This window comes from Meleagris gallopavo, chromosome 4 (assembly GCF_000146605.3).
Source record: "Meleagris gallopavo isolate NT-WF06-2002-E0010 breed Aviagen turkey brand Nicholas breeding stock chromosome 4, Turkey_5.1, whole genome shotgun sequence".
Lineage (NCBI taxonomy): Eukaryota > Metazoa > Chordata > Aves > Galliformes > Phasianidae > Meleagris > Meleagris gallopavo.
Window position 1 is genome coordinate 16,558,946 of NC_015014.2, and position 23,232 is coordinate 16,582,177.

Sequence of the window (23,232 nt, forward strand, 5' to 3'; positions counted from 1 at the left end):
TTAGGGCTGCCAAGGCATGCACCTCAGCAGTGTGAGGCTCCTGCAGTTTGCCTTGCTTTTAAAAAGAGCCAGCACAACAATCAGATTTCCATTCTTTTGGGCTGAATCCTCCTAAAAGAGCACTCCTCTTCTTGCTCAAAAGCAATGCCCAGCTCAGCAGTACAGAAAACATGCTTCTGTAGGAAGCAGTGCAATAAAATGTGATTTCTTAATTTCCTGATCTTTCTTCCTGTGATTTTACAAAAGTCTTTGGACACTTGTGCTGCTCACATACCATTTAATCTAGAGACAGCTATTTTCCAAGAGCTGAGATTTATTGGCACAGAACCACAAAGAAATGCATCCTCAGTGCATCGAATCACACGATGAAACTAGAAAACATGCTTATCTGTTCCTTGTGCAGGATACTGCCTGTTCCTGGGATGGTTTAAGTGGTGCTGAGTGCAGGCACACTGTTACTTCGTGTGACCTTTCCTTACAAGATCTCTCTTCCTTTATTCTGCAGGCTCCGTTATTTCCCCTGCTCTTGCTTCCCTCATTGTTCTTCTCAGCTTCTCCAAAGAATGTGTATGGGCAGTATCCTCATGGGAGGATGTCTGAGGATAAGTTGGCATGCTCCTTGCCCACGTTCCAATAGGAATTAGCTGGCAGTGTTTCAGGACCTTCAACAAACTCCAGCAGTAGGGTCTCCTGCTGCAAAGAACTGCTTTGCAGAATGTATTGCAGAACATTTGAGTCTTCTCACGTCAGCAGCAAATTGAACACTAACGCTCCCAAATTCAATAAAACAGGGAATTTGCAGAATAATCCCATCCTTGTTTTTTGTGGGTATTGTATTTGTGCTGTTTTTGAATGTCACTCATCTTTCCAGCTCAGCTATGGCAGACCTCATCCAAAACATCCTCTGCCCTGCTAGGAGAATGACAGGCACTTTCCTATAAATACATTCTTAATTCTGTTGGCTAGCAGCAGGTTTGTTCCGAGTGCCCATGCCAGCAACCCCATAACCAGTGAATACTTTGCCAGAACACAGAAAGCACTGCTTGCTACTCTGGAGGATAATGTGCTGAAGTTTCTCTTAGGAATGATTTACAGAATTAATTATAATGGAATGGTGAAATAATATTTAGACATTTTTCTTCTTTTTTTTTGAAAAAGAGAAGGAGAAAGAATGGGAGAAAAGAAAGCAAGATAAGTGAACTAGAAAGCCAAACTCATAAAGCCTCGTGCTCAACTTGCGGGAGGAGATACTGACTTATCTAATCCCTCAGATTCAGTGAGGATGTTGAATCCCTTGGGTACTCATAACTCTGTGAACCACACACTGACTCCTCGTCCTTCCCCAAAGGAAGAGACAAACAGTACGGCAATAGAAAGATAAACCAGCAGTGAAGGAGCTTGAAGGAGATGGGAGGGAGTGAGACAAGGAAGGAACATAGGCAGTGATGCTTTGATCTTTGAGGACATTGTACACAAGGCCCTGGTGACTTCAGTGAAGTGAAATGCATGCATTCAGGATCAAGGCCTCCACAGAAATTTGTGTGGTGCTGTGTTTATTACCTAGTAAATGATTAATGATGTGGAGAACTCAATAAACAGAGATTATTTGCCACTTTAATGAGTTACATAAACAGGTTGAAAAACAAACATTCCTACCATGTTAGTCCAGGTGACGCTCTGAGCAGGGAGACTTTGGTTGTGCTGCATTTGTCATTCTGTGGCAGCTGCCTGTCAGTACATGAAAGCTTCCCTCACTCTGAGCAGACAGCTGCAGAGTCCTTTCTGTTCTTTTTGGGTTGAAATAAGTGTGGCACAAGGCCTTTATTCAGATCTTGTGTTTGATTTGTGCCCAAATATTTCCATTCACATGCCACACTCACTGCACACAATTTTGTTCATCAAAAAGAGCACTCTCCCTTTTTTAGCTACTGTGCAATTGTTTTTGCCTTTGCAGAAGGCTCTGTGCTTTGGGATGGAGGACCAGCTATTTTTTTGGGGGGAAGCATGTATGTTGTTACCATATGCAGGAATCTGCTATAGACAAAGGGTTTCTCCTCTGCAGCCGCCTGGATTAGTGCAGACACTGGCTGATGTAGCTGGGCTGGTCCTATGGCACGGGAGGAGAAGTTTAAAGTCACATTTGCTGAAGTGGGCAGGAAGGTGTTGTTAGTGATGGCTGCTTTTGCATTAAGCCTTGCAAGGCACTTGGAGATGGGGCTGCACCCCTGCATATCCACTGCTTTTGAGCTTCTTTATTTCCAAAGGATGCTGCATGTGACCAGTATTTCCATCTGCATGTGACCAGTGCGTAACACTTGAAGGAACAGAAGTCGTTGTTTGAAGAACCAATTTCTAGAAGTGAAGAATGAAACTCATTGTCCTTTATTTATTAATTGTAGCAGATTAGTGTGAGTTAAAGATTGTGAGATTCACTTTGCATGACTATAATTGCTCATCTGGGACTCAAGCGATCAGCCCTTCTGGAAATACTTCCATTGTGTATTAAGTTGGATGTGTAATAGGATCCATGATGCCTTTTCCTCCTCTGCTTTTCTACCCTCTGCTTTCAGTCTCATTAGAAACTATGAGGTGAAAAGTAGTTTGGAATTTACTGGAATATGTTTTATCCCACCTCTTCTTAAATTTGATGGCTAACTGGCACCGTCTGTCCTTGTTTCTCTTGTTTCTTGGGGAGACTTCCAAGTTGCACTGAAACGGGAGAGAACAGGGCTCACTCAGCCCCTGCCCTGCTATCCAGATGTTCTTTCAATTCTCAAAATACAGCAGAAAGATAGCTTGCATCTATTACTGTACATTACCCATTCAAAAGTACAATTCAGATTTGTCATGAGTCGGGGATTATGCCTCCCTGAGCACTAACATTGTGCCACATATGGAGGTGATTAACTTGGTTTCTCCTGCTCTTTTCCCTGCAGTTCATTCCTATGCCTGTGCTCTATGGTGTCTTCCTGTACATGGGTGTTGCATCCCTCAATGGTGTGCAGGTAAGCTTCTGCAGCACCTGGGGCTGCTCTGACGTCTGTGAGCAGACTGCCCACAGGACCTTGACCAGAAGATGGTAACCATTAATTATTACAAGGCTTCTCTTAGGACTTTCTGGCCTTCCTCTTCTCCTCTGCCACCTCATTTGAGTTTCCAAGAAACCCAAGCAGGGCAGGAACTATTTACAAATATTGCCACACACTGGCTGTTCTTGAGAATGACACTAAAGGAAAGAAATTCGCTCAGCAGGAAAGCAGCCAAGTTTTGGCCCCATAAGCAATGAGGGGGGCCTGTGTGAAGACCCGGGATCCTTCTTCACCCCCAACATGCTGATTCAGAGGACAGCGTGTGCTTACAAAGGCTCTAGGCTCACTTCTGAGATAGTTTGGGTCCTTTGCTGGGACATGTGTTACAGACTGAAGAAAAACAAGAGAACATGATTTATGATGATGGCTTTAGTCTGCAGTGTTAAATGGGAACACTGCTGTTTGCTATGGAAGGGAAGCCAAGCCCCCTTTCTTTGTCACTAAGGAAATATTACGTAAGGAGCCTTTCTCACAGTGCACTATCTTTAATTGGTGCTAGGAAGCTGGAAGTGTTTTTGTTGCTTTCTGGCACCCTATTAATTGTAGCCTTTCTTTTTAGTGTTTAGTTGTGCTCTAATGGGGAAAGACTCTGTGTTCTGTGAGCACCATGAGAGTTTATTTGGGTATTCTTTAAAATGGCCCAGGCTTTCATTCACTGGTTAGAGATAAATCTGGTCTCAGAAGTGGGCAACAAGCCCAAATTCTGGCAAGAGACAAGAGGGGGGATTGTAATATTCGCCCTTGGGCTGGTTCTCCTGGAGGGGACTTCCCCTACATTCTGGCACAGGTGGTCACAGAACTGTGCGCTTACTTATTTTCCCCAATCAAGGATGTTTTTCACTCAGTGAGAACTCTCCATTTTGGTTTAACTCCAAGTGCACCCAGTCCAGCATGGGCAAGGGACACTGCCTGAAAAGCTGTCCATCTTCTTCAGTTGGGTGCATTCTATTCTCTGTTAACATGATGTCTGCCCTCACCTCTGCTGACCTCTGCTTGCAGTTAATTTGACAAAGGCACTACTTTTAAATGCCAAATGTCTTTATAGCATTCCTGGCAGGAACAGGGAAGTTAACAGAAGTAACCCAAGTATTGATGCTGACCGTAGTCAGGACATTCAACAGAAAATTTCCTTTGTCTCCAGCTACAGCAGATCGCCTACTTCTTTTGAAGCCAGCAAAGCTATTTCCACTGACACCTATGTTTTTTGGTTTAAATATTAATCATCAGATTACATGGAGTTCTGCTTCCTAAAATAAAGGCACCTCAAGGCCTTGCTTAGAGAAATGCTTGATTTCTGTTTCTGTGTAGGTGCCAAATGTGGGTGTGGAAGCTTAACTTTAGACAACTGAGTTAAAATATTTAGTTCACTGCATTAAGCAATAATTGCTCAATATAGAGGAACCATGCTGCCTTCTATGCTTTGCTCCCTTTATGGAAGGAAAGCAAGTTGATTCAAGATCTCACTTAATAGTTTAATCACGCAATTCTCACTTCATTGTTTACCGTATTTCATTTATGTATGTTGCTTTTCCATTTTCCATCCAGTTCATGGATCGTCTGAAGCTGCTCTTGATGCCTCTAAAGCACCAGCCTGATTTTATCTATCTGCGCCACGTCCCGCTGCGCAGGGTCCATCTGTTCACATTTCTGCAGGTGGTTTGCTTAGCCCTACTCTGGATTCTTAAGTCAACTGTGGCCGCTATCATATTCCCTGTCATGGTAGGTGATGTTCTCCTTTGCCTTTTCCAGCCACACCTCTGTTCTGTAGCCTGGGCCTTCCCCACATGGGCATACTCTCCCACAAACAGGCAAATCAAATCCTCTGACTGTAAAAGCCCTACCTTAGAACTCCACGCTCCATTCATTGTGCTGATGTAAGATTACACAGGGTGAACGTTCTCCACATTCTCTCAGGTGCTGTGGCTGCCTTTACATAAATCCTCTGGAGGGGAAAGCAAGCCTCAAAAGTTAATTTTTTGCCAGAAAGGTGTAGTTAGTTTTGACCGCTCCTGGCTGCCAAGGTTAGATTTGCTGTGTTTTCTCCTTGAGCTGCATGAATGAATGAGTGCATAGTTTTCCTTTTTCAGTCCACACTAAGTACTGTACAGAAAACGTCTCCCTTACTTTTCAGTAACACAAACTGACAAATGAAAATGAAGTGGTAGGGCTGATCTCACTGCTCAGAGAAACGCCAAGTGGAGGGAAGGATTCGCACAATCAAGAATGAGAAAGAGATTCTCTTTTTCTTGGAGCTTGAGTAAAAAGGCAAGGATGTTGATTCACATGTTTCACATCTGAGATTGCTAAGAATATCTATAGGATGCACATTGTCTTTCTAACGATGCATGTCAGAATCACGTTAAAAACATTTTCTGGATCCTGAATTATAAATAATTAATCACACAATTATTTCATAAATACACACTGCACAGTCAGTCTGATATGGTATTTCTACATCAAGGAAGGGGAACAGTGAAACAGCTATCTGTGCAATTAGATTATTACTATTCCTAGAGACACAGTTAGGTGCATGTGCCAAATAAGAAATAAACAAGTGGTAAGGGGAATTTGCATATACACTTGGCACGAGGCTCCAAACCAGACCAAGTTCCAAAACCTGCAGCCATTTACTCCAGTGATCACTGGAGTAGTTTATGTCCATAGTATGGGAGCACAGAGCAGACCCTTCTCTGCCTACATACCCCTTCTGTGACTCAGCTAATGTAGCTGGGAGCAATGTAATTTTACAGACAAATGGATCCAGTGTGGCCATAGCAGCATGCCAAGAGACTGTCTCTCTTGGAAATGGGTCAGAATGCTGTAAAGTCAACGCTGTATGAAACTTGCTTATTACATATTGGCCAAATCTCCCCTAGTTTCAGGTTTACTAATGAGTAAAAATTTCAGTTGTGGGTGCAGTTACAAAATTGTAGCGCTTATTTAAGAAAGCAAAATGAAGGAAAGCAGAAAACAAAACAAAGGCATTTAGTCTCTGATACTAGTGAAATGAGAAAAGCTGATTCAAGTGAAAAATGTAAAACATACAAATATTTTTGCTAGGACATATGCAAATATATAAAGATATTAAAAGCAGTTTCTAGTGGCATGCAGTTCCATTGCATTCTCGTGGCTGTATTGTATTGTTGAATGCTGAATTCAAGATCTGAAGACTTCCTCTTTGCCCTTAAGAGAATCTTTACGTTTGCTGAAGTTTGTTATAATTACAGATGTGGCTGGATCTAATGATAAAACCTTAGTTTCTACACTTGAGAGCAGGAAGATTATTAACTTCCAATCTGACTGTGAAGACCTAACCAACAGCCAGCCCCCTGCTTATTTGAAGGGAAAGTACTTTTAATAAAGAGGAAATTTATAATGAAATAATGATGGGTGCTTCCATGGCATCTTTCCACTCCCTGCGTAATTTTTCACTTCTGAACCCCACTTAAATTATGTAAGTCAAAGTTTGAGATCCATTTTGAGGGATAATTTCTGCCATTGATCTTCATCACTTGGAGCAAACTGTTCTGTCTTAAAATCTGTCTTCTGTTGCTAGGAATGGATGATATCTTTTCATAACCAAGTTGAGTTTTCATTCTGCACTGCACCCGTTAGTAGAGTGTACGTGTAATCTTGGTATGCATCTGTTGGTGATGCTAAATTTCAGCATAGATGTAGACACCCATTTCAGACATGTCCCTTATTTTTTTCCCCAGTGCTTTAGATGCCAGTCTTACCCAGAAAAAAGCTTTTCCTTCAGTTTCTTGCAGACAATCCTAGCAAATTTAATACTGTAAAATCTGAAGGCCACTGTCTAGTTTTTAAAGAATTGTTCTATCTGGAGAAATGACAAGAGAAAAAGAAAGTAAAGAAAATTACTCAGGATGCCCTTGTGAACATGCATATATGTAAGTTAAATCCCCAAAGTGGATGAAAATACTCATTTTGGGCCTCTCTAGTTAATTATTTTGCTTGATACTGGTCAGCAGGAGGTTAAAGATGACTTCTGTCTTTACAGAAGCAGTAAGTGATTACATTACTGTTCCTGTATGTTGCTTCTGTTTAATCTGATATGAAATACTGCTGCTTGAGGCCTGACCCAGTTCCACTCGTTGGATTTTCAAGGTGAACAACTGAAATAGCTGAATTACCTTGTTCTCTACGTGTTCTTTTACAACCAGAATTCAAGTGTTTTGAGTTAAAAAGTAGCACGAACAGGTATGCACAGAATGTTTCCAATCAAAACTAAAATGTGTCCGAGTGAAAAGTCCCTCTCTGCCTTTTCAGATCTTGGCACTTGTAGCAGTCAGAAAAGCCATGGACTACCTCTTCTCCCAGCATGACTTAAGTTTTCTTGATGACGTCATTCCAGAAAAGGACAAGAAAAAGAAAGAGGATGAGAAGAAGAAGAAAAAGAAGAAGGGCAGTCTGGACAGTGACAATGAGGATGTAAGGAACTTCTCTGCTTTTTTTTAAAAACTATTCTGGGGATGGTGGTTTCCCCATCCTCTTTTGAAGCAAACCAGCACAGTCCTTACCTGTTGCAGCAAATGAGCCCCAAACAAAACTTTTTCAACACTGCCTTCCCTTTTCCAGGCATCAGCAGCCTGTGGTAGGTGGAACTTGCATTGCCAAAAATGCGATCACACTTTCCACAAGAGCCCAAAATATCTGTTGACATGTTATGTTCTTTACTAGAATACCTTGTATCATCCAGTCTAGTTCATCTTCCCCTCCCTCCGCCTTTCTCCCCTGATTGTCTCTTATGTTTTAGGGGCAGAAGGGTTTTCGCAAGCAGCTCTGATGCTTCTGAAAACAGCCTGTTTTGTTCTCTTTTCTAATTACTCTTTTTAAAAGCACAAAAAGTTAAGACTTGTCATGTTTCAGGAGAGGCTTTGTTGTCTGTTGTTAATACATTTAAATAGCATACATGCCTTTTATGCAGTGTATTCTACTCTTTGCTTCTATCTCAGGTTGCAGTATGTATATACCTATAGAAACTGTAACTTATTTTGCTAACGTCAATACTAAGTGTGGTGACCTGATTAGACCAGATCTATGTGCCTTAGAAAATGATACTTTTTATTGTAGATGTAGTAAACTGAAATGTGGTACTTGTGCCTTCAAACATTTTCCTACCCAGACATCATGGGAACTCAAATTCTATAAACTTAAATGAAAGTGGTGAACACACTGATTACAGAGAATTTCATATAGAAAGTGTGAACTTCCATTGGAGAGCTGACTGCATCAGTCTGCATCATTTTTTGCTGGATGACTGTGTACGAAGGAAACTAAGCTTCATTAATTATGAGCTACACAGAGGACACTGACACAGCATCAGTAGTTCTGCTTGTGTGATTTCCAGAGTTAATGAAAAAAGACTTTTAATGTGATTTAGACAAAGATCACCTGAAGCTGGAAAATACCACATATATACAGAGCAAGAGAAATAAATGAGAAGGCATCATGCCTTGGGAGGAAAAGTTAGCTGACCCATTCTTGTACATTCAACCTAGCTCAATAACCTGCAGCCAGGAATACCCAAGTTTTGAAGTCTTGTGTTGTACGACAGAGAAACAGCAACATCAGTTGTTTGCCTGCTTGCTCCCTGGCCTTTTTAGTTGATGCAAAGTGGGTAACAGCAACCTCAGGAAAAGGAAATTCCTGAAAAAGTAGCTACTGGGTCAGTGTTATTTCCCAGAAGCATTTTTTGCAGTGAAGCCTTAAGGAGAGTGCAAGCAAGCCATGGTTAGCTGTGGGAAGCACTGCTGCCACCACACTGTGAGGTGACAGTACAGCAGAACAGTCCTGCAGCACTTCTGCTGTTTCTACTGTGTATCATCTGTATCTTTCCTGTACTGAGCAGAATCGCCACAGTAGCCCTATTTATGCAGACAGTTGGGTTAGATAATAAGTCCTGTGTCTTCAAGTGTAATATGGCAGCTCCAAGAGTTCCTTCAGATCATTCTGATGCTTGGCCTTACTCGAGGTAGGCAGGACAGAAAACACAACCCATGACCCAGATGGAGAACACGCTGGAGCTCAAGTCCCTTACGTGACAGCTGTGTTAGAGGCAACAAAGTCCAGCTATTCCAGTGAGAAAATATACAGTGGCCTTTCTTCAGAGAATATATGCTCTATAATGCAGGAAATATTCACAAGAGTCAAAACTAGGAATTTTGTAGTGAGGATGCGGTGATATAGGAGGTAGCTTGGATCCACTCCTCATTAAATCAGGCTGAATCCCAACTGTGAAGATTGGTCCTTATTTCAGACAGCAAACTCCCCTTTCCCTTCCTTCCTAGAAGGCACTGACCACTAGACTACTCTGTTCCTGCACTCTTCTATCAGGAAGTCCTGAGGACACATTTCTTAGCAGTACAGGTCCTGCTGAGACTTTCAGCTCATGTCTGTATGACTAATAGGGAAGGCAGAAGCTTCAAGCATCAGGAAAGCTGTCACCTAAGAACATGCTGATGAGACCCAAGACTTGTACGTTATGGGTATCACATCAACAGGATACCACATGAGCACACTCCCACGTTGTTCCTCTCAGCTGTGGGAGACAATATAAGAAATGCTTTTTCTCTTCTATTACTCCAGTGAAACAGGATGTAAAAATTCTGACACTAATGTTTCAATAGTGTGCCTTCATCTGTAAGCTACCTCACCCCAGGATATGCGCGTTTACGTACTACCGTGTGTAGAAAGGTGTTCCTTGCACAGGCTCCCTTTTCATTTCAATGGCTGTCACTCCTCCAGCATGTGGAAAGCCAAGGTCAAGGGTTTCCTTCAGTAGATTTGTATGATTCAAAGAAGATGTCCTGCTGTATGTACTGAAAAGTCAGCAAAGGTTTGACTCAATTCCTTCATTATGATTGATCTGAATCCAGCAGCATAGTATCCTGAGCCATGTCTCCTGTATATCTGGTGTATTTTAAACTTCCTAGGCTTTCAGGTACAGTACTCAATCAACTGGGTAACAGAATTTATGCAAAATGTTCTTTCTTAACTGTTCTTGTGGTTTTTTTTTTCCAGCACTTGCTTTTGCCAGCTTCCTGAACATAAAGCATTTGGTGTTATTGGTTTGATTATTTTCACCCTTTCCATTCCAGAAATATGCCTCTATAAAATTAGTACTGTGGGGTTTTACAGGCATTCTACTGATAAGAGTTGAGAGAAGAGAATTGCTGGACGTTGTAAATTCAAGTGGTGTTATGTAAACAAGCACAGCAAAAACAGCATTAACAGAGACCACTCTCTGGCATGAGTTAGGATTTACTATTAGTTCTCAGTGAGTGTTTGCTGGCAGTCAGGGAAGCAAGAAAGGAGCTGCAAAGAAAGTTTTTCAGTAACTTGGTGAAAATTACAGCCACTAATTGCTGGATTTACCTAAGCTTGTGTGTAGTGGAAAGTTCAATTCTGTCTCAGATTTAATGTCCAAAATGCACGATCCAGGAAGCGCCAGCCAATTTTTTAAAAATACACTGGGATGTTATATTTAGTTCAAGAATCAGAAGTGATGTGTGGTAGCCTCTTTTCCCCTTTAGAGCACTTTCGCCAACCACAGGCATTTTCTCTATCTCTTTTTTTCTTTTACATGGTCAAGTTTAAAGCAGATGGAGCATGAGCATTCCCATTCCACAGATCTTTTATTTATTAGCAGCAGAATAGTGATATGTTGGACAGATTACTCAACTCTTAGCTCGCTTACAACATAGCTCCAAATGGATGGGAGTTCTGGTATGGCTTTATTGCCTCCGTGTCTTTTTAAAATTTATTTGAGCTATAGCTTATATATAGCTTTGTAAAAAATAAGTAATGTGCATATATATGCACACATCAGAGGAAACGTTTCGGTAGTGGAATACACACAGTATTGCACTGGATGTCTATAACAATTAAAAAACAAACAAACAAATAGAAAAAAAAACAGAAAAGAAAACTAAAAAGAAAACCCAGGAGAGAGATTTTTCTGGCTTCTGTAATGTTTTCCTACTCTGACTTTTAGGTCTAATTCCCCCCAGTGCTGTGTTATACTTCATGTTTTGTCTAGTTCTCTCCAGAAATAAAGCTAGGTTAACATTTCTGGCACACATCACCTGGCGTATATCACCTTAATTTCTTTGCCAAGTCAAACAGTATCAGCCCTTCTTTGGTTACGATAAACTGTTTTATAAAAAAAAAAAAAAAATTAAAAGCCAAGTAATTCAGCACCTTCTAAGTACAAGCAAGTGGGTTATTATTGGAACCAGTGGGACACAGTGGGGACTCGATGGTCATAGTGTGCTGATAATTTGAGCAAAAGCTCACTGACTTGAGCAGAAAGCTATCTTGGAGAAAGGTTTGCTAATGTACAAGCTTTTCTCTGCACTTGCAACTCTTCTTGAACAGTCTGCCATATCTCCTGTGTGGCCAGATTACATGAATTTTCAAAAGAACCCTGGATTTGATGAAATATCTTATTGTAAGCACAGGTATAATTGGGACTAGGTCTGACTTTATTTAAGTAACAAGTAGAAAGAGGAGTTGAAACAATGGAAGTTAAAGATCGTCTGCCTGACACTTCCTTGTAGAGCAGTTTGGAAGGAGAAAAAAATATAGAGATTGTCCAGCTATAATTTACAGGAATCACAATAGGATAAAACTTTTTGGTGAGATTTCTCAGAAGCCAGTGCCCTATCATTTCTGCCAACAAATGCATGTTTAATCCATTTTTATTTCTTGTAGTCAACCCCAGGCTGACTCAGGTTGTGTCTCACAAACTGGTAGCATAGGAACTGGGGAGGTGGAGAGAGGAAAAGATAACGCTTAGTTAGATAAGATTGTTCTTTCAGTCTGCTTTACTTCCATAGCGTGAAGAAAGAGGGAAAGTGAGGTGCAAGAGGGATCAAGTTTAAAATCAAGAGGCCATCAGCTGGGCTACAGAATTCCTTCTTTTTCTTTCATTTTTCTCCTAATTTCTACAGAAATTATGTGAAGGATAATATTAATTTATGGGTGACATTCAGAGAGCAGTGGAAATTTTCTAAGAACTTCTACACGTTTCTTTCACAGTCTGACTGCCCCTACTCAGAAAAAGTCCCAAGTATTAAAATACCAATGGACATCATGGAGCAGGAACCTTTCCTAAGTGATAGCAAACCTGCCGACAGTGAGTAGAACTAACCTCTTGCATGCCTGCGTGACTCTGACGTGCAGTACAAACTACATATATAAATTATTTTTTTTAAGCTTTTCTATTATTTCAGATGTGTGGGTTTTGTTTGTTTTTAATTTCCAGGTCTCAGATTTATGACAGTATTTGGCTTTGTTTTTATGTATTCTTTTTCTTTCCAAAATCTGTGTTACTTCTTTTGGTGCCTCCAGCTTAAACTGCTTTTGTCCAGCTATGTTTCGTGATAACTTCCTTTCTCCTCCTCTCTGTAACTTCCCCATCCCCTCAGTCCATTTCTGACCTTTGCCATTTTATGTTAAATTTGCTGATGGTTTGCATTTATTTTTCCTGAGTCTATTGCTCTGGATTTGCAGCATGTCTAAACTGCATCTCTGTCCTGCTACTGTTTATTTCCTTAGGTTCCAAGCAGTTGCAAAACTCAGCACTTTAAAAGAATAATTAAGCATGTCATTGATTCATATTATTCATTACACTGACAAGGCAATGATCATTTGACCTTTAACACATTCCCCTTCTTAGGTGACTTGCTTTTGTGCTATTGCGTCTTTTTAATTTCTTAGGTTAATATCATGGAATCAAGGAATTGTAGGGGTTGGAAAGGACCTCTAGAGATCATCCAGTCTAAATTCCCTACAATAGCATGTTCCCTTACAGTAGGTTGTACAAGAAAGCTTCCAGGAGGGTTTTGAATATCTCCAGAGAAGGAACCACAGCCTCTCTGGCCAGCCTGTTCCAGTGCTATGTCATACTCAAAGTAAGGAATTTCTTTCTCATGTTTCAATGGAAATTCCTGTATTCTAGTTTTTGCCTGTTGCCCCTACTCCTGTCATTGGGCACCACCAAAAATAGCTTGGCCCCATTCTCTTGACACCTGCCCTTCAGAGATTTCTAAGCATTGATAAGATCTTCCTCTCAGTCTCTTCCAGACTGAAAAGTCCCAGATCTTTCAGCCTTTTCTCATAGGGGAGATGCTCCAGGCCCCCAGTCATCTTTGTGGCCCTCCAGTGGACTCTCTCTAAGAGTTCCCTGTCTTTCTTGAACTGTGGAGCCCAGAACTGGACACAGTACTCCAGATGTGGCCTTACCAGAGCAGAGTAGAGGGGGAGGAGAACATTGACATTGACATGCTGGCCGTGATCTGTTTAATGCACCCCAGGGTCCCATTGACCTTCCTGGCCAAAAGGGCACACTCCTGGTTCATGGTCAACCTGTAATCTACCAGGACACCTTGGGCGTCCTCTGCATAGCTCCTTTCCATCAGTTCAGCCCCTAACCTGTACTGGTGCATATGGTTATTCCTCTCCATCCATAGGACTGTACGCTTGCCCTTGTTGAACCCTCATCAGGTTCATCTCTACCCAACTCCCCAGCCCACCTCTCTGAACGGTATCACAGACGTCTGGTCTGTCAGCCACCCTCCCAGTATTGCACTGTCAACAAACTTGCTAAGAGTGGACTCTATCCCTTCATCCAGGTCACTGATGAAGATGTTGAACAATACCAGATGCTGTACTGGTGCTTGGGGAACACTGCTAGCTACAGGTCTCCAACTAGACTACGCCTTAATTTTCAGTCTCTTTCACTTATCATATCATAGTCTTTTAAGAGAGAAATCAGAAATAACAACTGACATGATCTTTTTTGCCTTTGCAGCGACTTCTGACAATATTATGAGCAGTGGGCTCAGTCTTGAGATAAATATGCTGTTTTGTCATGAGATGGGAACAAAGAAGCACAAATGATAACAGTAAATCAGTACTGCTGCATTACTGGTGATAAGATTTCTAGGAATAAGACCTGGAAAAACCAATCTTTAGATTCCTTAAGTAGGATTTGTGTTTAGGAGTTGGTCCCTAACTATCCTGGCTTTTGGTGGTGGCATTTGGCAACCTAAGCATTGCATTGTGTTTTTAGATAAACGAACACTGAAGAGATTAACATTCTAAAACAAAGCCAAAGAGAAAGAAAATTATTTTACTAATTGTATACTCTCAGTGTATCAACCTTGAGCCTAACAGATCATCTTCATTTTTCTGTGAAAATGCCCTGATATGCTTAAACCAAGTTTGCCTTAAATGTTGTTGCACAGGATCTTATGATTGGGTACACTGTTCATCAGGGCTGAAATAATTAGGGAAATGGTAATACTTCTGCCACAAACCTGTTTGTTGGAATGCCCTTTCAGACAACATGGGATAAGACAACCATGGGCCAAGCAACAGTTTGTTTATATATGTGTACAGTATTATGATTCTGAAATTGATTTGTCAGCTTTTATTTAGTAACAATGAAAAAAAAATACTAAAATCAGGCTCTTGTTCTAGAAAAAGTAGCTGGAATCCATCCACACCATGGTCTCACCCTACTCACTCAGTGCTCTGAGACTCAAAGTATATTAATAATAATACTAATAGCATTTAGTACTTAAGCATATTTTGCATCTTCAGAGTGCTTGACAAATAATTTACCCTTCAGCTACTAAGGCAAAGAAGTGAATTCCAGCTGTTTCTCAGTGCAAACACAAAATTCATTTTTTACTCTTTAGCTTCCCTTCAGCAATAGCAAGAATAAAATTATTATTGAGAAAGAGTACATTTCACCACGCTGGTCAGGAAATGAATGTGATTACAGGCAACAAGCCACCTGTTTTCACGCAAGGAGTTTGGATGCTACAGTGGGGAACACAGGGTAACTAAAGTTGTAGATGAAAGGTAAGTATCAAGATGTAAATGTGCTGAAAGGAGTCCAAGAAACAGAGTAATTTTTCTGAGATGGAATTTGGGAATTTCCCAACTTTGTGTGCCCAAGCCCTGATTGAGGGATTCCTAACTCCTTTTTGTCAGGCAACTCTAAGCACCAAACAGACACAGAAATGCTCCCGCCTCAACGCTGGGCTGAGACGAGCTTTGCGGTGTCTTGTGGCTTCCCCCGGGAAGCATACTTGAGGTGGACACCCTTTGCTAGGCTGCAGTGCAGGCCTGGTGAATACAGTGAGTTTTCCCCATGGGCTGTTTACTTGGAGCAGCTTAGCGGCTTCTTTTGTGGCAGCTAAGTGGCAGCTAAGTGACTGCTCGTGGCTGTACAACTGCATATGCAGTTGTGTGTCTGCATGCAGCTGAATGCAGCTCACAGGGCAGTCCCTGCAAATGAATCACCGTTGTTTTGGCAGTTCAGGTTCTGTATCTTGGAGGAGAGACTTAACTTTATTATTTTCATTTACAAGCTGTGAACTCCATATAGCAGGAAATCAGCAGTTAAAAACACTACTAAATACATGTGAGAGTTTGTTGGGCTTAAGAAACCATCTGTGCTGCATGCAATGACAAAAAAGATCTTTTCTCTCCTTCCTGACAGAAGAAAAATCACCAACATTCCTTGAACGCCATACGTCGTGCTGATAAAATTCCTTTTCTTCAGTCACACACTATGCCAAGGTAAGTACTTGTAAAATGCAATTTGCATGTGCCACAGTGTACCAAAATTCTACAAGGCGAAGTCCCTATCTGCCTACCGGAAACTCTTAGAAAACACTTGGAGAGAATTTCTAATGTGCAGTTGTTACATCCTAACTTAATTCCCAGCATGGCCTTACAATGCAGAGAGAGTGACAAGCTTACCTAAGTACTCTGCTGGCCTTATGTTGAACCCCAGCTGCAGTACTCATGCCTGTTTTGGGGTCCAAATCAGAAAAAATTTCTGGAACAACTGGGAAAAATCTTGAAAAACATGTCTACAGGGGAAAAAATTAAATGACTTAAAAATTTGTAAACTTATGTAGGCAATTAGTTTTGTGAAGCGCAAGTGCTGGATATGTGGAGCTCCTCTGTTAACAAAATCAGTAGGCTTACTCCCTGATATGAGCAGTGTTTGGGCCAATTCATTAAAATAAAATTACGTGATGCACAGGCCTATCTATTCTGGTACCAAAGAGAGCTTTATATTACCAGTGCCCATCTGAGTTATTTATTCTGAAACTACCAGTTTCAGAAAGCTGTATTGTACTGGCCTGTGCTGATACACTTGGTACTGGGAGTTGAGCATTTTCTCCATTTCTAGATGTGACACCATGCTGTGCCCAGTAAGTACTAGGATCTGCAGTTTTCGAGGAGTAAACCAGCTGCCACTCTGTTTTTATAATTTTTTTTCTCGGAGTTGTAGAGTTTTTCAGGAACTGATCCCTCAGAAAATGTGCTCTTCAGAATTCAGCTGAGCGCTGCAGAGCGCATCAAGCATTACTAAAATGCATGACGTTAGTCCATACACTTACCTACCTTGCCTTCTTTTTCTTCGCAGCCCTCCACGAACTCCAGTAAAAGTTGTGCCTCAAATTAGAATAGAACTTGAGCCTGAAGACAATGGTTATTTCTGGAGGAGCAAGGGAACAGAAACTACTTTGTAATTTGTCTGTCTGTTAAGTCTTATATGGAATTTATTTTGTCACTAGCCAAATATTACAATGCTCTCTGCTCCCCACCTGCATAAGTAAATGAGACATTCTGTGCTCCTCGCTCCACCCTTATCCCCCTGCAGATTTCCTCTTATTTATCCCCACCCAATTTTTCCACTTTGACCAAGACTCATTTTTGCCTTCTCTGTTGCTTAGACATGCACGCATCTCATTTTCAAGCAGAGGGCAGAAGTATTAAGGATATAATATAATACTTTTGTGAAATGTCAGGAGAACTGGCATAACTTTAGTTGTGAATCAGTGTTTGTTTGTTTGTTGTTGTCTGGCAGAACAAAACTGACCTCCAGGCTAATTCAATGTCTTTATTACACTGCTCTAAGATGCTGGAAAGTGCTGCTAATACTAACTTGCTCTTAAAGCCTGTACTCATAGTAACACAGGAAGGAAAACTAAAAGGTACTTCACTCCCAGCACAGACAAACTATTGCCATCGCTGTAGCACGTGTTTTGAAATGTCCCTTTCCTATGCAATTTTTTTTTTAAAAACACTTTAATGGACTTAATCTGTCAGGTACATTGAAGAGTGTTATTTTCCTAGATTATTTTGTTTAAATTATGGGGGCCTAACCTATGACTTTTTTTTTGTCAATTTTTTTAACCTTTTTTTTAATTACTGTAAAGAAAAATGAATTTTTCCTGCAGCAGGAAACATATAGTTTTGAGTAGTTCTACCTCTTATTTCTAGATGCCAGGCTTTCTGTAAAAATGTATTGTACCATATATAATGTGATTTTTACAAAAAAGAAAAAAAAAAAATACACAATCTCCAGGACATGGTGTAGGGCTGGATCAGTTTTGTTAACACGTACTCTAAAGCTTCTGTTTTACTTAGGGTTATTTTGTTTTTTATGAATAATCTAACTTCACTATGAAGGAGATGGGATATAACTTAAATCTCTCATGATCTAGGAAGAGTCTTAAGTGTACTGTTGGTAAGTTAAATACTGACTGGTTAACAGTGTCAGTGGACGATGCTGATTGTATTCATTTTGTTGATTTCCTATGCAGTATTGTTAGAATTCTTTCATGTGAAACATCCGCGTGTGCACGTGTGTGTATGTGTGCAAGTGGAAACACCCTGTGTGCAGTTGAGACACAAGATCTAGATCCTCCTCGAGAACTGACAGTGCCCAGGCATTGCCTTCTGTCATGTACAGAATTTATTCTTACACCTTGACTGATTGGCACTCTGCCAGGTAAACCAAACCTTCTGTACACGATGACATATCTGTAGCAAATCAGCAAGGCACAGTGACACAGGTTTTTGGTTTTAAATCCAGCAAGCATCACCATTTTCTCTGCTGTGGGTATACAGTGAACTTGAGTATGCATATATAAAATAGCATTTGGGAAACTGGCCTTCCCCAGCACATTTATTTCAAGTGTGAGGATTTCATATGACACACTGCAAAGGCTTCGCTTTAAAAATGAAGCTCCCTGCAGTGAAGCATGCCAGGGACTGAAGCAGCAGTGAGAGCAGGTGCCCAGCAGCAAGAGAGGAGGGGACAGTCCCTAATAGCCCTCAGGGCTGGGCATTAAAAAACACACTTGCAGAAACTGTTTTGTAATGCCTAACACATGGCTTTGTTTCATTTTTTTTTTCCTACCATAGCAAAGATACTGAATAAAAAAGTAGAGCTTAGCGGCTTCCACACCTGTTGTGAAGAAACCAAAGTCCATGTTGATTAAGGAAATAGGATTTCATCACGGTGCTGAGAGACCTTATATGCCAAATTTTAGCATCCACAAGCTAGTAGCAACCACATCAACAATCAGAGCTGCAAACTAGGACTCTTTTTTTCCCAGATACTAGTTCTGGTTCAAAGATGCAATTATATGGACTATAATAATATTATCGTTTTTATATTATTTGCACAGTCTTGTGCAAGTGCTCGTTGCTAAACAAAGAGGATTGAGTTGCAGAGGAATTGGCACAGCACACACACATGCACACACACGTACATTCCCCAGCTTGTTACCAAGGAATCTAAATTTGTGCTTACCTAACATTTTTGTTTACTGTGAGAAAGCAGTGCAAGAAGAAGGGAGAGCAGCTGTTCCTTTTTGCTGTGCCTGAGATATCAGCATCCCATAAATGCAGCCCAAACCTGATTCAAAAAGGGTGAGGAGCTATCTGAAGCAGCCAGAAAAGCAGCCACTGTGTGATCCCTTCTGCTGCCTGCTAGGATTAGCTGGAGGACAGAGAACCTGGGAAGTACAATGCTATCATGTAGAAAACTGTTTTAATTCCTTGGTGAAAGAAAGTCGCAGACTACCAAAGGGGAAACAGGCTCAAGTGTCATCATGTACACAGTACATGTGAGCTTTTATGTTTTGCCCAGACACTTTATTTGTAGAAATCCAAATAAGGAAAGATCAGCATAGATTAATATAGAGGAAAAGATTTCCATAAGAGAGCACTGACAAAAGAACCCTCCCGCCACCTACAGTATGCTCAGAATGCAGCACTGCACACATGCATATGCGCACACACACACCATGCATCCTTTCATCTGCTATTACCTGGTGATTTGTCTTCACAGAAATGAGGTCTTCCACTTTTGAACCATGTTAAACGTACTTGAAATGTATTGACTGCTGATCTAGATCTTTCTTTTTTATTTTTTATGTTAACAGATGAGCTGTTGTACAGAGGGTAGCATTGTTTAAGGGATGGGACAAAGAATGCTGTAGTTTTTTCATGTCAAAAACAATTCTGGATGGAGACAGAATTTCCTGCTTCCTGACAACAGCATTTTGTGGAAGGTTGTGTGTCCTTTCTATTTTTTTCCTTTAAAAAAATTAACCACAAGGACAGCAAGCAAGAGCTCTGCTGGCACTGAGAGATGGAAGGCAGTGAAAAGCAGCTGCCTAATAGCATTTGATAGGCTGATGTCACCACAAGGTGAGTTTCACTGCACCTTGTAGGCCTTGTGACAACAAAACTAAAACTAATTTTGGTTCAGAATTGGACATTTGGTGAGAAAAGCCTGGATAAGCACTTTTGGTTTCTGGGAAGGCTCTTCTGAAATCAGAAGAGTCCATTAAAAAAACGAAAAAAAACAAAATTCCCCCAAACAATTTCTCTTACAAGTCCTACAAAAACAGGTACCAACTGAGAGCAGAAATCCTGCCATAACCCAGTGAAAACAAACGAACTGCAGATAGCTTTGTCCCAGGCCCATGAAAATGGTGACTGTCTGCCTCTGTAGCCACTAATTATTTGTTGTCAAGGTTGACATATATTTGTATGCATTACTTTTTTCCTTGGAATCAATACGCACTTTCAGATACTTTTATTATTTTTAATTCTCTTAAGTCTGTATTTGCTTTGGAGGAAAGAATAAAGAATTAATGTAAAATGAAGTGGATCAAGATGGTGGAACAGAAACGAAAAAAGCAGAAAACATTTCAATATATTAAATTTTTTTCCACTAATATAAAACATGAAATTCCTTATAACATAGTATTTTACAGTTTTATGAAGCTTTCTATTGTGACTTTTATGGAATCAAAAGATGAAGATGATGAGATATTTTAGCATTTATATTTTTCAAAATTAAATGTATACTGAAAATAAAGTAACTTTATGCATTTATTGGAGAGTTGTGTGTTTTTTGGTTTTAATTTTATCTGTTCCGTTTGTTTTGACTGAAAGAAGATTCCTAGATCACCATTGTCATTGTTACCATTGCTAAGGCCAAATGTCTGGCAGGTCTCTGGATGGAGAGGGTATTCAAAAAGGTCCCACCAATTCATGTAGGGAAACACGGGACCAGCCTTTATAAACACAAAGAGATTTGGGATATATGGCTCTGTAAGAGTGAGCTAACAACAGATGTACTCCCTTGAAATAATTTACTGAAGCTTTTTGAGGAACGAAATATAACTTTGTTGAGAAATGAAAGTTGAAAAGACGTATCTCCATCTGAGACTGAGATTTTTGTCTTCTCTTGGGAGCAGCCTCACTTCTCAGCAGAGACTGCTGGTCGTGGATGGGAATCAGCAAACCAGGGCAGCTATCAATTTCACACACCCTTCACAGAGGTTCAACATACTTCATAGTGCTAGCATTTTTAAATTTGCACTTACCCAGATGACCATTCTCTGCAGGAGTCAGCGTGTTCCTGTTATGAAAATGAGGAAAAAATAAGTAAATACATACTAGGTAGTAACAAAAAGGAAGACAGCTACAAATCCCAGCCTAGTACAAGTTGTTGTTTTTTTTCCCCCTTGTGGTTTTTTTGTTTTGTTTTGTTTTTGTTTTGTGTTTTGTGTGTGTGTGTGTGTGTGTGCATGTGGGGTAGGTGTTCTTCCTTACTAGGAAGTATGTGCAAAGCATGGTCAGCAAGGTGCTGATGGAGGTAGGATCTCCTGAGGTTCTCTCTAACAGAGCACAGGGAGCTGAGGCATCTCCTGTTCCTTCCCCTTGCCAAGCAACTATATAAAGCTTGCTAAAAATACCACTTGCTCCTTTTATAGAAAACAGCTTGCACAGGTTAACTTACGTAATGGCTTTGGGCTAAAGCAGCTTAGAGTGCACTGCTCACATATTGCTGGGCCATCTACACTGCAGGGATGCTGTTGATCTGCCAGAAGAGAGCAGTAGGGATAGTGAGCACAAATTACCCCATCGGTTAAAAGAACACGTCAGTGGTAGCCTTACCCAATACCTTCTGTATCCCTATTTTCTTCTTGCACCCTTAGCAGCATGGCCACCCTCCTGTAGTGCCCCAATGGGGCTGCTTCTATCGCACCATCTCCTTGGCTCCGGCGTTTAACACGGCTGGGAGAGTACTAAATTATTCTGCATATTTTTAGTAAAGCAGTTGGGGTGTTAGGATTGCAATGACTTGTTTGGCAAGTCTTATGTCACATACTGAATAGTGGAAACGGTACAGAAACATCCAATTTGGTTCCCTCTCTGTATGAGGAGACATCGAATTAAGCGGCCATCCCAGTGGTTTGAAACTGTAAAGCAGCACTGACTCCTATAGAAATGTAATCTCCTTCTGCCACAAAAAGAGGTGTTGCCCTTAGAACACAAATATATGTTTTAAGCTAACTTACTCAGTAAGGAACACCTCGTTTACACAGTGATGACGCTTAAACAAGCTACAAGTCTCTTTTTCTCTCTGCTGCTGCTGTAACATACCTTATCTGGCAGTCTTGATTCAGACAGCAACCAAGCTCTTTCCTTTTAACAAACTGGAACCAAAAGCTGTGCACTGTCCAGAGTTCTTCTAATTCCGTCACTATAGTACTTTGTGAACATACCTCAGTCCAGGCACTTCAGGACTCTTGGGACAGTCAGTTGCTTCCCATGCAGGCTATGAAATTATTGCCTGGGGAAATGATTTACTTGCTCCTGCTGAACTCCCTGGGTGGGAGCTGGGTGGCTTTGAGCTGATCCATAAACTGTCTCCACCTCTTGCCAGCCTGCCAGAAATTGCTGATGAACCCTTTTTTGTATGGATTTTGTAGACAAACTACGGAAAGCAAAATAATTCGCTGCTCCTTTTAGACAAGCACTGTACATAATACATAAAAAGAATAAAAATTATAAGGAATTGTGAGCCCAGTTATTTGCTGTTTTTCCACTTGAAGTCAGTGGCACTACAGCAAAGATGTCGTTAGCCTGAAGAGCAAATTCCAGCCTTAAATGCTAGAAAAATTAGTCATTAGCAAAGCAAAAAGCCCAGGGGTTCTGAATTAGCAACACAGGGAGCAGATAAAACCACCAAAGCCTTTTCTTAAAGCTTTTATGGATCTAATATTTTAAACTGATTTAACAAAAAACAGCAATGATAGTTCTTAGCCTGATCTCTGACTATTAAGGTTCACGTACAAGCCAGCACTGATGACTAAATTTTAATCTACTAAAGCAGCAGTGTATGAAGGGATGAGCCTTCAACTGGAGTGGTGGGGAAAGTGCCACCAACACTTCTGATGACTAATGTGCAAACTGAGCAAAGCTTATTTTCCCCACATCTTATGTACCTAGCAGGGAAATTAAAAAATGGTTCCCCCGCTCCCCCATTTTTAAGAATCATAGAATGGTTTGGGGTTGGAAAGGACCTTTAAGATTACTTACTTCCAATCCCATGCTATAGGCAAGGACACCTCCTTCTAGACCAGGTTGCTCAAAGCCCTATCCAGCCTGGCCTGGAATGCTTCCAGGGAGGGGGCATTCAGAGCCTCACTGGGCAACCTGTTCCAGTGTCTCACCACTCTAACAGTAAATAATTTCTTCCTTAAGAAAAAAAATACCCAAATACCCTTTCATTTATTGGGTTAACTAACTGATGCTTATGCCTCTTATTTGCAGGAGCCTGAGCTCCACTTAAACTACAACCATTAAAAAATTAAATCTCACATACTTTTTTGTTTAGTACACTCCCAAACACCCAGTTCCCAGCAGCTTACCTGCCTCTAGCAACCACCTGGGGTTAGTGCAAGTTTGCTTGCTTTCCCCAGGTGTTTGCTTGTGGCTA

At 40.8% G+C, this 23,232-nt stretch overlaps 1 protein-coding gene and 1 long non-coding RNA gene across 2 annotated transcripts in view; one reads left to right on the forward strand and one right to left on the reverse strand.

Annotated features, from left to right (window-relative positions):
* LOC104910673 (electrogenic sodium bicarbonate cotransporter 1-like) overlaps positions 1 to 19,801 on the forward strand; it is a 28,390-nt gene extending 8,589 nt beyond the window's left edge. The window contains exons 5-10 of the mRNA XM_019614581.2: positions 2,937 to 3,005; positions 4,635 to 4,808; positions 7,377 to 7,538; positions 12,150 to 12,246; positions 15,625 to 15,704; positions 16,564 to 19,801. Of these exons, the coding sequence (XP_019470126.1) occupies positions 2,937 to 3,005; positions 4,635 to 4,808; positions 7,377 to 7,538; positions 12,150 to 12,246; positions 15,625 to 15,668 (546 nt within the window). The 3' untranslated portion in view covers positions 15,669 to 15,704; positions 16,564 to 19,801. The remainder of the gene's footprint in view (positions 1 to 2,936; positions 3,006 to 4,634; positions 4,809 to 7,376; positions 7,539 to 12,149; positions 12,247 to 15,624; positions 15,705 to 16,563) is intronic.
* LOC109367206 lies at positions 1,876 to 22,941 on the reverse strand. The gene is made up of 5 exons (XR_004159502.1): positions 21,247 to 22,941; positions 20,831 to 20,865; positions 16,542 to 16,635; positions 4,931 to 5,031; positions 1,876 to 2,709 (listed from the first exon to the last, which is right to left on the reverse strand). It is a non-coding gene; the product is annotated as an uncharacterized LOC109367206 (long non-coding RNA).
* Between the last annotated feature and the right edge of the window lie 291 nt (positions 22,942 to 23,232).